At 45.7% G+C, this 13,585-nt stretch overlaps 1 protein-coding gene across 3 annotated transcripts in view; it reads left to right on the plus strand.

The window, feature by feature from the left end:
* The first annotated feature begins 9,602 nt into the window (after nt 1-9,602).
* TMPRSS6 (transmembrane serine protease 6) overlaps nt 9,603-13,585 on the plus strand; it is a 37,141-nt gene continuing 33,158 nt past the window's right edge. The window contains exon 1 of one of the 3 annotated variants that reach the window (XM_077339605.1): nt 9,603-9,729. Coding sequence is in view for 1 of the 3 variants with exons in the window: in XM_077339603.1 (XP_077195718.1) it covers nt 9,963-10,037 (75 nt within the window). In the remaining 2 variants the exon portion in view is untranslated. Of the gene's footprint in view, nt 9,730-9,944; nt 10,038-10,305; nt 10,495-13,585 lie in introns of those variants that run through there. The other 2 variants (XM_077339603.1, XM_077339604.1) reach the window with 2 other exon arrangements.

Genomic DNA, 13,585 nt, shown 5'->3' on the forward strand with positions numbered 1-13,585 from the left:
GCAAAAAAATGATGCCCAATGAGACAGATATGCGGGTAGCATAGGGTATAGCAGTTTGGAGCTTCCATTCAAGTGGGTATCTTTGCCTTTATTCTTAGATGCCATGTAGGCTTTTGTCCTTTTACATTTCATAAATATGAAAATAGAACAATTATGCATACTAAGTTATCATTGTTGTTAAATCAATAAAAGAAGTTTCAGTTTGACATGAAAATAAGTATATTACATATCTTTTCATTCACCTCACCAATTTTTACTTCCCACCCCACACTCCTGAAAGGGTGGGGGGGGGGGGGTAAACAGGCTTCATAATTTCCAGAAATGTCACATCTGTAGCTTGATATCATCTTCACATTAATGCATGAACTAACTATTGGATATTTGCCTGAGGATCTAAATTTTGGATGCAATTATTGACAGACTAAGGAATTTATTTCATTGATTGATGAGCTAATTAATGTACATATTTCTTGACAGATTGACTCAGGTGAACTAGTTCCTGGGCAGGCCTTCTGAGAAATTACCTTGTCATAAATCACTCACTCAGAAGTAACATTTAAACTTACTTAACATTCTGGAACCTATAGAGATTATATATTAGAGCATTCTGTACATGTTAGATAATGCAATTTCAATGCACTCTAGATGCAGATTTTCTTGTTCTGCGCAGGGAACTCCATCTGCAAAAGCTCACTGAAAGTGCATTATCCTATATGTGGGGTAATGAACTTACTTATCAATTAATTATGCTTGTAGAAACTTTTAATGGTTTGACCTATTCTTTAAACTACATTTTAGATTAATTATTAAAACATTGGATTGAGGAAGTAAGTGACAAATCAAGTATTGGTATGAAATTTAAGTGATATGCCCTTGATTTTATTTTAATCAAGTACAGCAAGTCACTATGTGCAAACAAATAGAGAATTCAATTATGAATACACTGACATGATGTAGATCTAGGACTTTAATCAGCAGCTTATTACTTTTTGATGAACTGGTTTTCAGTGCTGCTCAACTTGCTATGTTTTAAATCAAGTTTAATGAGTTCTGAAGACAAAGCCACATAAGGAGAACTGCATCTTCCTTAGGAAAAATAGGGCCCAGAAGAGGGAATAAAAACTAAGATCAAAGAGTTGAGCACACTTACATCGGATATGGTCACAGAAGTGTTGAAATGAAAATTTACCAGATTTAAGGAAAGCAGCTTCTAGGTCAGAAGACAGAAAAGTCATATACAGTTTTAAAAAGAGAAAGGAGAGAAATTAGAAGAAAAGTGGACAATAAAATTAGATAAGGGAATGATAGGACTCATGGGGAAAATTCCTTTTGGATTAGGTAAGATTGAAGCTTGGGCTCAGAAGTTCTTGAGAAAGAGTAAGGTGAGGATTAGGGGACAAGCCAATCCTTGGCATCTATGACTCCGCAGCAGTGGACCTCCCAGTAACAGCCAACTTTACCGAAAGGCTGAGGAGAGTGTTGTGATGTACAATAGATTCAAAAGGGTAGCCGTGTTGGTCTGAAGTAGCACAATAAAATCAGAGTCAAGTAGCACCTTAAAGGTGGTCTTAAAGATGCTACTGGACTCTGATTTTATTGTGATGTACAGTGCTTCACTCAGCCCAGGTTTTGGCAGCAGCCATAGCCCAAGCCCCTGATTCCCAGGTACTCATTTTGGAGTGTTACCTAATTGCCAAAGCTCTCTAGGCTGAGATCCCTCCCGTGATAAATGAAATCCCCAGAAATAAAAGCCTTGTGATTTATAAAACTTTTAATTTAAAAAACCTCTCTACCAGCAGTTAAACCTACGCTGAATATCTTTCCACACTCGAGTTCAAGAAAAGGTTTTTGCAATAAAAAGTAACCTAATTTCCCACTTTGACTGGAATAGCATAGTGATGCCTACCGGCTCTTTGCCTCGCAGAACAAAAATAACCCGCGATTTGATTATGATATGATTGCTGAGTAGTGCAGCTCATAGCCTTTGCTAATGGAAAATTGTCTAATTGATACTGCCTGTAGCTTCCCTCATTTGAGGAGATCATCACCTAATTAGCAGCAAGGATGGATGAATGAGCTCATCCAAGTCACTATCGTTGCCAAAAATTAATTTTCAAACTATTTATTCCAATCCAATAAAAGTTCAATTAATATCTGTGCCGCTTCTTCCTTGGTTGAGGCTGATATACTCTGACTGCGGGTTAGGCAGTATGGAAGTACTCCGCTTGTGATGCAGCAAAGTTCAGGCAAATGGCAAGAAATAGTTCACATATCTATTCTGTCTCCCAATAGCTTTCTTTCTTAGTTGTCCACACTCATCTTCAGACACAGAAAATCCCAATGCTAATCCCTTCCATTAAAGGTTTTCAAAAAGATAAGAGCAGGGGACAAAGTTCTGAGAATCTTTTGCAGTCTTTTGGGGGCATGTCTTCCAGTTTTCAGAAATCTTCACCACTTACATCAGCAAAATTTTCACTTACATCAGCTAAAGGGAGGGGGTAGGTGTGGGTGGTGGAGAAGGAACAATTGTAGATTCTGAAACAGAGAGAGAGAAGTAGATAGACGCTGCTGTGAGTTGGCCAAAGCATTTTCAGCATGCAGGCTCTCCCTCTAGGATCTGATATACAGTAAGAGATCTGCTGCTCTCTTGGAGTCCTTCCTTGCCTCCACCTCTTTTCCACTTATATAAAGATAAAGGTATCCCCTGTGCAAGCACCAGGTCATGTCTGACCCTTAGGGTGATGTCCTCTAGTGTTTTCATGGCAGACTCAATACAGGGTGGTTTGCCAGTGCCTTCCCCAGTCATTACCATTATATAGTTTGTCAATAAAAGCAAATATTGTAAAGTGTAGAATAAAAGAAATGTCAAGCCCTTTCCCCTCCAAAGAAAAGCAGCCCTTGGAACGTCTCACAACTTGGAGAAATGATGAGGGTCTCAGTTCTTCCAGCTCATGTCCTAGGGACTTATCTGAAGCTAGCAGGCAACAGGAGGGCCAGGTTTTCCACCAAAGGAGGAGAGGATAGTATGCAAGGAATCTAGAGGACTCATAGGCTGAATCTGCACAGAGCTTTTATTTCAACCCCTGCCATCTATACTGAATGTGATTTCCATTTTGATTTGGGGTGATTTAAATTTTTCATCTGCAACAAGCATGATTGATCCGGAGTGACCATACCTTTTCCCTGCAATATCCTAGAGTGGATATAACCCTCACTATTTGAAAAACCAGCATGAGAAAGCATGCAGCTGTCTGCTTGTCTCGAACTCACTTGCTGCTGAGTCTCCGATGCTATAGAAAAGCCATGATTGGCCAGGGCATCAGTTCAAAGGGATCCTTGTTCCTAGGTTGCAAGCTTCCCTTAAAGAGGAAGCCCTAACTTCTCTCAGCAGAAGCTGCAGAAGCCCTAACTTCTCTCGGCAGAGATTTTCCTCTTGGATTTATTTCCCCTCCTCTGCTGTCTCCAATCCTCTCCCCCACCCTTCAAGAAAAGAAACAAAGAGGCTCCTGCTGTGCTTGGCTCCCCGCCCCCCTTCTGAGCTTCTCTAATCATGTGCAGAACACTGTTTCAATGGGAAGGGGGAGGATAGAGGACGACCCAAGTTCAAATCGATCTGAATTCAACAGGATCCACAATGGAATAAACAAAGTAAGTGTAGAATCAGCCACAGTGAAGGATGACGTAGGAAACTATGGTTCTAAGTGTGTCCATTGATCCAACTAGCCCTTTACTCTTTATTCTGATTGGCAGCAACTTTCCAGACCTTCTACCTGAGACTTTAAAATCCCAGAGATTGGACTGTATCTGTGATCTGTGATCTTCTGCATGCCAAGCTTGCATTCTGTCGTTGAGCTATGCCCCCTCCTTGGCATTCTAGAAAGCGAAGCCCCTGAAATCTGGGGAGGATGCCAGCGCGAAAAGCCAAAGACTTTAGTGTCTGCATACTGCCATTTATGACATATGGAAGTTTCATGCAGAAAGGCCCCAATGACTCTGGACCTGTCAGGATGCAATGCAAAGAGGAAAACTGCAAAGGATAGGACTGTAGCACAACACCTCACTGTCGTTGTTGCCTTTTTTTTCAACCCAACTATAGCATAGAACAATCGTTCCTCTCTTCATCTTGGGCACAAGTGCAGTCCAGGCAGAGGCAGTACAGCCTTCCCGTTTAGCAACACCTTGACATCTTTGCCAATGTCCCTTGCTGGTGGTGTAAGTAGTGACGTGCAACGTCCCCATGGAAACATGGCTGTTGAGAACCAAATTCAGTTCCAGTGGGTGGGTGGAACTCCTTTGCAACCAGCTCTAATTTTGGCCTGCTGTGTCCTTGTCTTATTCAGATGCTCGGATGCCATGGTGATGATGATGAATTTGGTATGAATGTTTAAATGAATTCATTTTTCTTCCCTTCGTCAAGTAGCAAAACCCCAGAAAGAATAAATTCCATGAGAAAAATCATGTCTTCTGGGGATTTGGCACACGTGCCCAGCAGCACAGAGGCCAATGTCTTCTTCGCTCTACTGCCTAGGCAAGGTCCTTTCACATGGGCCCATTCTGTTAGACGGGGCTAGTAAGTATAAGCTCCCAGCCAATATATTTTTATTTATTTAAAATATTTTCCACCTATCTTTCTACCCAATTAGGGCTCTCAAGACAGTGGACAGTTAAAAAGACATTAAGAAAAAGTTTAAAGGCAATACCTGCATGTACTAATATCTGTCTATCATCTTTCTATCTAAACATTAAAAGAGCCAGGCAGGTCAGAATAATGAGCCACCTAGTCTATCATCCTATCTCACACAGTGGCCAACCAGTTCCCCTGGACAGCCAACAACAGGGCACAGAGGCCAGGACTTTGCCCAATCCCAGGCTCTGGGATTCAGAGGTTTAGTGCCTCTGAATGTATAGATCCCCCTGATACACTAGGGCTAGTAGCCAGCCACTGATAGACGGATCCTCTAATAATCTACTTGATCCCCTTGATCCCCTTTGTTTGTCTGCCTGGAAATCTGTCTCTGTCTCTCTGTCTCTCAAAACAACAGTTTAAAAAGAAGCAGGAAGGAGGAGCCAGCTTGGTGTAGTGGTTATCACACGTCAGACTGTAATCTGGAGAGCTAGCTTTGATTCCCCACTCCTCTATATGCAGCCAGGTGGGTGACCTTGGGCTTGTCACAATTTTCTTAGGGCTGTTCTTGGAGTGCTGTTCTGTTAGAGTTCTCTGAACCCCACCTACCTAACAGGATGCCTGTTGTGGGGAGAGGATGGTGATTGAGTATTAAAAAAGGCAGAGTATTAAAAAAACTCTTCTTCTTCTTCTTCTTCTTCTTCTTCTTCTTCTTCTTCTTCTTCTTCTTCTTCTTCTTCTTCTTCTTCTTCTTCTTCTTCTTCTTCTTCAAGAACCCCATGGAGAGTACACATTACACCTGTGCTCTCCCAGCTCCACCGGCTGCAGATCGGAGACTGAATCAAGGATTCAAGGTTTTGACTCTTACGTTCAGTGGTCTGGGACCACTTTATCCATGGGACTACCTATTCCTCTATACCCTTCAAAGAACATTAAGATCAAGCAATCAAATATACTTAGTGTCTCTGGCCCCAAAGAGATAAAACTGGCTTCAACAAGGGCCAGGGCTTTTTGGGCCCTAGTCCCAGCCTGGTCAAATGCTCTTTCTGAAGAGATCAGGGCCCAGCAGGATCTTAAACAATTCCATAGGGCCTGCAAAACAGTGCTGTTCTCCCAGGCCGGTAGCCTTTCTGCTCGCAAACTCATCCACGGACGGGAAACCCCTCCAAACTCCCCTCATTCCTCATAGGAACTGCAAGTGAATTGCAATCAGGAGATGGTTTTATGAATGATATACTGTTTTTATTATTGTTAGTTGGGATTGGTTTTTTAAATGTTGTTAACCGCCCTGAGTCAACAAGGATAGGGCAATATACACATTATTTATTTGTTTATTATTAAAGGAATGCCAGTTATTGTTGTTATTATTTTAAAAGAAACTTCATCCATTCATGGAAGGCTCACCTAATTTCTCCCATAGATCCAGCTGGCTTCCGTGGCCATTCATATTTAAACAGCAATAAAGGCAGAGTCCAAGATCGTTTTCCACCGACAGAACACTGGAGCGAAACGGTGCCCAAATTAGAGATGTAAAAAGAACACACTGCTGAGGTCTCCCACGGGATGTAGGGCCAATTAAGATAAGCTTGTGACTCTTGTTCAACTGAACTGGAGAAGCCTTCGACAGAGATTTGCACGGCAGATAATCAAAGAGCTGGAAACCGAGATGGCCCCAGCGGCAGCGCTCCAGGGACTCCGGCCCTGAAACAGACACCTTATTTGTTGCAGAACTGCTAGATCTGACTCCAGCTGCATCTTTGAGCCCAGCAAGAGTTTCGGGATTTGAGCTGTTGAGAGCCACAGCTCTTTGGAACTTTTACTCTGGGAAACTCGTATCTGCCCCCAAAATCTTGTTAGGCTTGAAGGCACTGCCAAACACAAGCCTAGCTACTCCACTGCAGACCAGCAGTGCTACCCCCTGACTTGTATTTGTTGTGACCCCTGGCTGGAGGAGGGAGTGGCTTGCCTGCACTGTCTCAGCAGGTGCAGGTGGCCAGAGAAAGGGATTGCAGCTGTCGCCTCAGGGTCAGGTGATGTCCCTTGTGTCCACTGAGAAATCTGCAGTAACCAGCTGAAAAGAGCCCTGCTGAGTCAGTCCTATCTAGTCTGGCATCTGGTGTTGCCAGCTTCGGGTTGGGAAACACCTGGACACTTTGGGGATTGAGCCAGGAGTGGGCAGGATTTGGGGCAAGGAGGGACCTCAGCAGGATCTAACGCCATAGAGTTCACCCTCCAAAGCAGTCATTTTCTCTAGGGGAACTTATCCTGTTTGTCTGGAGATCAGAAGAAGAGTAGGTTTTTTGTGCCCTGCTTGTCACTACTTAAAGGAGCCTCAAAGTGGCTTACAGTCACCTTCCCTCAGGTGGGGCTGAGAGAGCTCTGAGAATAATTGGGGCTGGCCCATGTGGAAGGGCAGGGAATCAAACTAGGATCTCCAGATGAGAGTCCATCATGCTTATGCTGGCTCTCAGGTAGAATAGAGGGAGATTCCCCAGGTGCCATCTGGAGGTTGCCTACCCTATGCAGTATCCAATTCCTGCAGTATCCAGCCAGATGCATTCTGGAAGCCTGAAAGCGTGACCTCTGATAGCAACAACCTTCTCTTGCTACTCTCTGTCTCAGCAACAGCCGCTTGAGGCATGCTGCCACTCACCATGGAGGTTCTCATTTCCTTACTGTGGTGAGTGGTCATCGAGAGGTCTCCATGAATGTGCCTAAGCCCTTGTAAAGCCATCAAGGTTTCACACCAGAGATGTTGCAGGGAGATCTGTGAGTGGATCTCCCCAGCATGTTCAAAAGGGGAATAACAGCTGAAAGGGGTCTCAGCTCAGAGTAGCTATAGTCTGCAAGGAAAGAAGGATTAAGCTTCTGCCCCAAAGCAGTTTTACCAGTCAGTGTTTTGTTTAATGGGGTTGGGGTTTTAATGGGTTTTATGTCTGATATAACCCGCCTCATGTCTTTAAAAGAGAGATGGGCTAAAAATCGAATGAATGAATGAATGAATGTGTCACCCTGTCAAGCTCTCACTAGCCCTGAAAGGGACAGAAGACAGACACTGCCTCTTCCCCCCTCCCTTCCAGAGATAACAGCCTTTGGGGAAGGGTGCAATTGAATTTGATCCATGAAACCACAAGGGGGAAAAGCTTGTCCCCTTCTCCCCTCCCCAAATAATGCAGCTCTTACCTGAATTGAGGCCCTGCCAAACTGCTGTTCTTTCTGAAATTGCTGGAAGACACTTCCTTGGGTCTCTCAGCATCACAGTTTGGACCTAAGCCACATCCTGTGGCCATGAATCCCACCAATTAATGGCGTGCCGCATAGAAGTTTATTCTTTCATCTAATTTGTTGCCATAACAAAGCACATTGTTTTGCAAGCCAACAGAGACTTCATGTGGCTTAAGAGCATAGTCTGAAACCTGTTTCGTTGACTGGCAATAGTTCACTGTGTTGGACCAGTCGAGTCCACTTCCTTCCAATCTGCCTTTAGATGAAGAATATAGTTAGACTGCTTATAGGTAGCTGGTGCTGTACTACTTTGCACAATTAAACTCTGCCAACACACTAGTGGTCCCTTTCTAGTGATAAAGGAGCTACTATTCAATTTAGGGTGGTCAACTGTTTTTGTCAAAAAGCTCTTGTGTCTTTAGTAGCTGCTTAAAAACCAGAAATTCCATATATGCCACCTGCCTGGCATGCAGATACGTGTAGGGCAGCCACTCTCCAGGTTGGGGTTGGGGATCTCCCCAAATTACAACTAAGTTCTAGGCCACAGAAATAGTTTCCCTGGAGAAAATGGCAGATTTGGAGAGTGGACTCCAGGGCACGATACCCTGCTGAGATCTCTCCCCTCAGCAAACTTGGCTGTCCCCAGGCTTGGCCCCAAATATCCAGGAACTTCCCAACTTGGGAGTTGGTATACCTGTATCTTCTAAGGCAGGGGTAGTCAACCTGTGGTCCTCCAGATGTCCATGGACTACAATTCCCATGAGCCCCTGTTCTAAGGTGCACCTTTATCTGCTGAATTGCTGCCAGCAAAAGAAGTTTATCAGACCATCTGGCAATTTCCAAAGGCCTCTGGGATAATTACGCCATTGCAGGCAGCCCATAAATCTCCTGGGGATCACATGGGACTCCTGGCGATGACCAGGTTATTTGGGTGCCCTCACTCAGGCCGCATCTTTGAGCTGAATAAGAAATGAAGAACCACAAAGAGGCCCCGTGTGTGATTACTATATCCATATGTTTTCTGCAGAATGGAAAAGAAGGAAGCTCCTCTCTTATCAGTTTTGTCTGTTCAGAGTCTGCCGCACAACATTCCCCACTTGCAAGTTTGCCACCCCATCCCTGCCTCTCGTGTGGATCAGGGCTGCCAGCTCTGGGTAGGGAAATACCTGGAGATTTGGGGGACTGAGCCTGAGAAGGGCAGGCTTTGGGGAGGAGTTTCATAGTGCTATAAGCCCATACAGTCCACCTCCCAAAGCAGCTGTTTTCTTCAAGTGATTTCTGTCCCCTAAAGGTCAGTCGGACTCTCAGGAGAGCTCTGGACACCTCCTGGAAGATGGTAAACCTACATATGGAAAGGCAGATATTGTAGAGGCAAAGTCTTTCCCATCCCACGACCTCCATGCTGGGGGAAGTGGCATCTGTTGACTTTCCATCTAAGTGTGTCGCTTTTCTAGCAACAGGAATTTCTGTGACATGCCCAGCTAAAGAGGTGGCCTCAGACCCCTTTGTTTGAGAGGGAGGGTATGGAAACAAGCAAATCTTTTCCTGGCATAGAGACACACATTTTTTGCACAAGAGGGCTTTTTTCCCCATCCATTCCAATTTGGGCTTTATTCCCCTGGAACCAACAGGTGTAACTAAGGCAGGGAAAAGTTGCCGGGCAACTCCACAGCCCTTGAGGTGGGGGGACCACAGGGAGGAGGGGGAGGGCGGCAGAGGCAAGCGCTATGTCGTCCTTGCTTTTCCTTGCATCCTCCACATCCTGCCGGCCAATTCCCTTCACTCCAAGCCCTCCCCTCTTGACCGCTTCCATTTGGAAAAGGATGCCTTTCCTGTTTGGCCCGGAGAACTGCAGCAATGTTTTCACCAACTCTAAATAGGTAAGGGAACGAACGCCTTTCAGTGGCCCCGTTTCGGGAACTTTTATGCAGCCATCAAGCTACACAGAGGTCTTCTTTAGGCTGACCAGACCAGGAGATCCCATCTGGGACATGCAAAGCTTTCTGTGTAGAGCTGCAAAGGGGCAAAGGCCAACAGAAGAGGCCGGAGCTTTGAATTATTGATTGCAGGGCAAACTTTAGGCCTGAGTAAATAGTCCTGGCCCAGTATTTGCATGTGGTTATGTGTCTGTGTGTGTGGCTGCATGAGCCCACCAGGCCCGGAGACAAAGGCAGCAGAGGAATCAAAGGTAGGCCTGCCGTTACCACCTTCCAGATTTTTCCCAGTCTAAAGAGGGAAGGTGTTTGGCGGATATACTATTTGTGTGGTATTTGGGGTGACTGTACAGAAGAGCCCAGCTTCTTTCTTATGACCCTGTTGGATACCGGGGTGGTGTTCAAGGGTTGCCAGCTCCAGGTTGGGAAATACCTGGAGATTTTGGAGGTGGAGTCTGAAAGGGGTGGGGACTGGGGATGGGAGTGATTTCACTGGGGTATAATGCCATATAGAGTCCACCTTCCAAAGTGGCCGTTTTTTCCAAGTGGACTGATCAGTTGTAATAGTGGAAGATCACCAGGCATTGCCTGGAGGCTGGCAACCCCAGCTAGGGATGAGAAGGTAACCGTGTAGTGGGTTCTTCCTGGGAGCAACAGCACTGCTGCTTCAGGCTTCTGCTTCTCTCAAATTCTTTTAAGTGGAAACTCCTGGTGAGTTAATGATTTTCTGACTTTGCAAAGAACTGACTGGGTATCATGAAGTCTCCGATGGGAGAGTGGCTGACAGATATTTCTGCCTTTTGTTGCTTTGGCTCTCCCCCATTTTGCATTTATCCATTACACTTCTGTCCTGTGTAAATCAGGCTGCCAACTCTATGCTGGAAAATTCCTGGAAATTTTGGAGCCTGGGGATGGGAGGGGATGTTTGAGGAGGTGGGGAGCTCAGCAGTGGTATGACGCCAACCCATCCAGTCCCTCTCCAGGGCAATAGGTCTCTGTAGTCTGTAATCCCAGGAGGACTCCATGCTGAGAGACAAGACCCCACCATGCATCTGAGCAGGGACTTGAACCTGTTTATCTCTCCACACCACACAGCACTGGCTAGAAGTCAGAGGCCTTGGCATTCACGCACTGGCACGTGTACTCCAGCCAATTCTCATTCAGTCACCTGATCACAGGAACCACAATAGGCCTACTGATTCTAGGAATGCCCGCTCTGGGTTGGGAAATCCTGGGAACTTGGGGGAAGTTGGAGTTGGCAGAGGGGAGAAAGCTCAGTGGTAGGGTTGTCAGCTTCCAGCTGATGGCCTGAGGTCTCCCAGACTTATAACTGATCCCCAGGTGGCAGAGATCACTCACCCAGGAGAAAATGGCCTTTTGGAAGGTGGACTCTATGGTATCAGAAACCATCGTACTCTCTCTTCTCCCCCAACCCCATCCTCCTCAGGCTCTATTCCCGAAATCTCCAGATATTTCCCAGCCCAGAGCTGGTAACCCTACTCCACTTGGGTGTGAGGCCATAGATTCCACCTTCCCAAGCTGCCAGTTTCTCTATCGAAATCTCATCTCTCTACTACAGTCTGGAGATTGGTTGTAATTCTGGGGAACTCCAGCCTCCACTTGGCAGCCCTAAAGGACACATGTCCCCACAAAACAGTGCAGTACAACTTCCCGTGGTATCTGTCTAGTTGCTTTCTCCCCAGCGGTGTCCCAAAATGGCTGACAACATTCTCCCCTTCTCCATTTTTTCCACACAACGATCTTGTGAGGTAGATGCTTAAAGTGTTTGTCTGTCCCACAGTCAACTCAGCATGCTTCCATGGAGGCTGGAGGTTCAGATCTGAGACCTGCAGATTCTAGTCCAACACTCTGAGCACTAGCTACTCCATAATGGTTGTTCCATTAGGGTGCAGCCAAACTTGCAGTTTAAGAAGTTCAAACAACTCCAGTGCCGTGTCACAGTCTATAGTGATGCTCTCTCAGGATTAGTGCTAATATACTCTGCTTCTTACTGCCTGATGATGTTGAGTTCATGACGCTGACTGCTGAAGGAGTTGGTTTGTTGCCATGGTCTCTGTGTCATCTCCATAGGTTCAGGCCAGCCCCAAGACCTTGGCAAGGAGTATTTTGCTAAGCTGTTCAACAAAAGACATCCTTCCTACCACCACCACCCCCACACCCACACCCACGCATTCAGTTATGAGGTTCAAAGGGAGTGACACTGAGTTCCAGCACTGGTCTGCCATGGTCAGTTCTGGCTATTTAAAGATACAAATAGCATTTGTTACATGGCGTAGTGGTTAAGAGTGCGAACGTCTAATCTGGCAAGCCGGGTTTGATTCCCCGCTCCCCCACATGCAGCCAGCTGGGTGACCTTGGGCTCACCACAGCACTGATAAAACTGTTCTGACCGGGCAGTGATATCAGGGCTCTCTCAGCCTCACCCACCTCACAGGGTGTCTGTTGTGGGGAGAGGAAAGGGAAGGCGATTGTGAGTCACTTTGAGATTCCTTCGGATAGTGAAAAGTGGGGTATACAAAACAACTCTTGTCCTTCATATGGCCAGAGGCCATTACAATTACAATCAGAGCGTAAAACAGAAGTCCTGAATAATAACGCTAAAATAATTGAATCTAAATAGGCTCATTTTTCAGATTTTCCTGAGCAGATAAACGCTCTTGATTCAGACTAGCAACAACTCTCCAAGGCGTTGGATAGATACGGTTGACAACTCTGGATAAGCAAGTTCCTGGTGTGTCAGGATGACAGACTCGAAAACAACAGCTTCTTTCAAAAGCAAGCGTTTATTTCAAAGCAGTTCTATCCAAGAAGTTCAAAGCCGAATCTGGCTTGTCAATTCGAAATGCAGTTCTTATCCCCCAACCTTTCCTGCCAAAGATGTTCACCCACAAACACATACACAATAAGCTTTTCATGTCCAGGTATCGTCTGGGGAAACGGCCAACAATGATAAGATGCCCAGCATTGGCCTTGGAGCGTCCAGTGTTACTACTTTCAGTGATAACAGCACTTGTAAATGTACTGAATGCTTAGCAGACAGTTCAGGGTTAGAGAATAGACAGGCAACATGGCTACACAAAGGCTAAGACAGATTAAATCATGCCCGTAATCAGTGGATTCTGACAGGGTGGAGCCTGGGAAGATACCTTGGCAGGACAAAATATGACCTGATGTGATCATGTTGATCTGCCCCCTGCTCTCAAAATGGCCACAGATGGGCCTGGAGGGGGTGGGAAGGGGAGGGGCCTTGAGTGGGCATGGACACATGTATGCTTCTGAGCCATATTCTGCATCATTGTGCCACTTCTGGGGTTTCTTGAAGCCTGAAGAATATTTCAGGGGGTTCTCTATGGTAAGAAAGTTGAGAAGGGCTGGTCTAGAAGGTACTTTTCTTTTCTTCTGCCCAGCTTCCAGTCACGCACTGTTAGCTTAGCTCTTTTGTCTCTATGATACCTCAATCTGAATTTACTTAATTGTTTGGGTTAGGGAAAGATTCCCACAAGGCACACCTCAGGCTGCCCAGGGGAGGGAGAGAAGGAAAGCTGGAGAGGAGATAAAAGTAGGTTGGCTGGAAGAAGAAGAGGAAGCAGGAGAGGGGGAGAGTCTGTGGAGGGCTGCCATGAAAGGAAAGAGGATGTGCAGAGAGATGGGACACAGGGGTAAAAGTGGCCTGCAGATCCTCTGGTTGTTTATTAACATTACTGTGCTTTTATCACACCTCCCTCAAAGGAGCTCCAGGCCATGTACACCGTTTCCCCTTCCTCCATTTTATCCTCACAAT

Source organism: Paroedura picta, chromosome 5 (genome assembly GCF_049243985.1).
Source record: "Paroedura picta isolate Pp20150507F chromosome 5, Ppicta_v3.0, whole genome shotgun sequence".
NCBI classification, from domain to species: Eukaryota; Metazoa; Chordata; class Lepidosauria; order Squamata; family Gekkonidae; genus Paroedura; species Paroedura picta.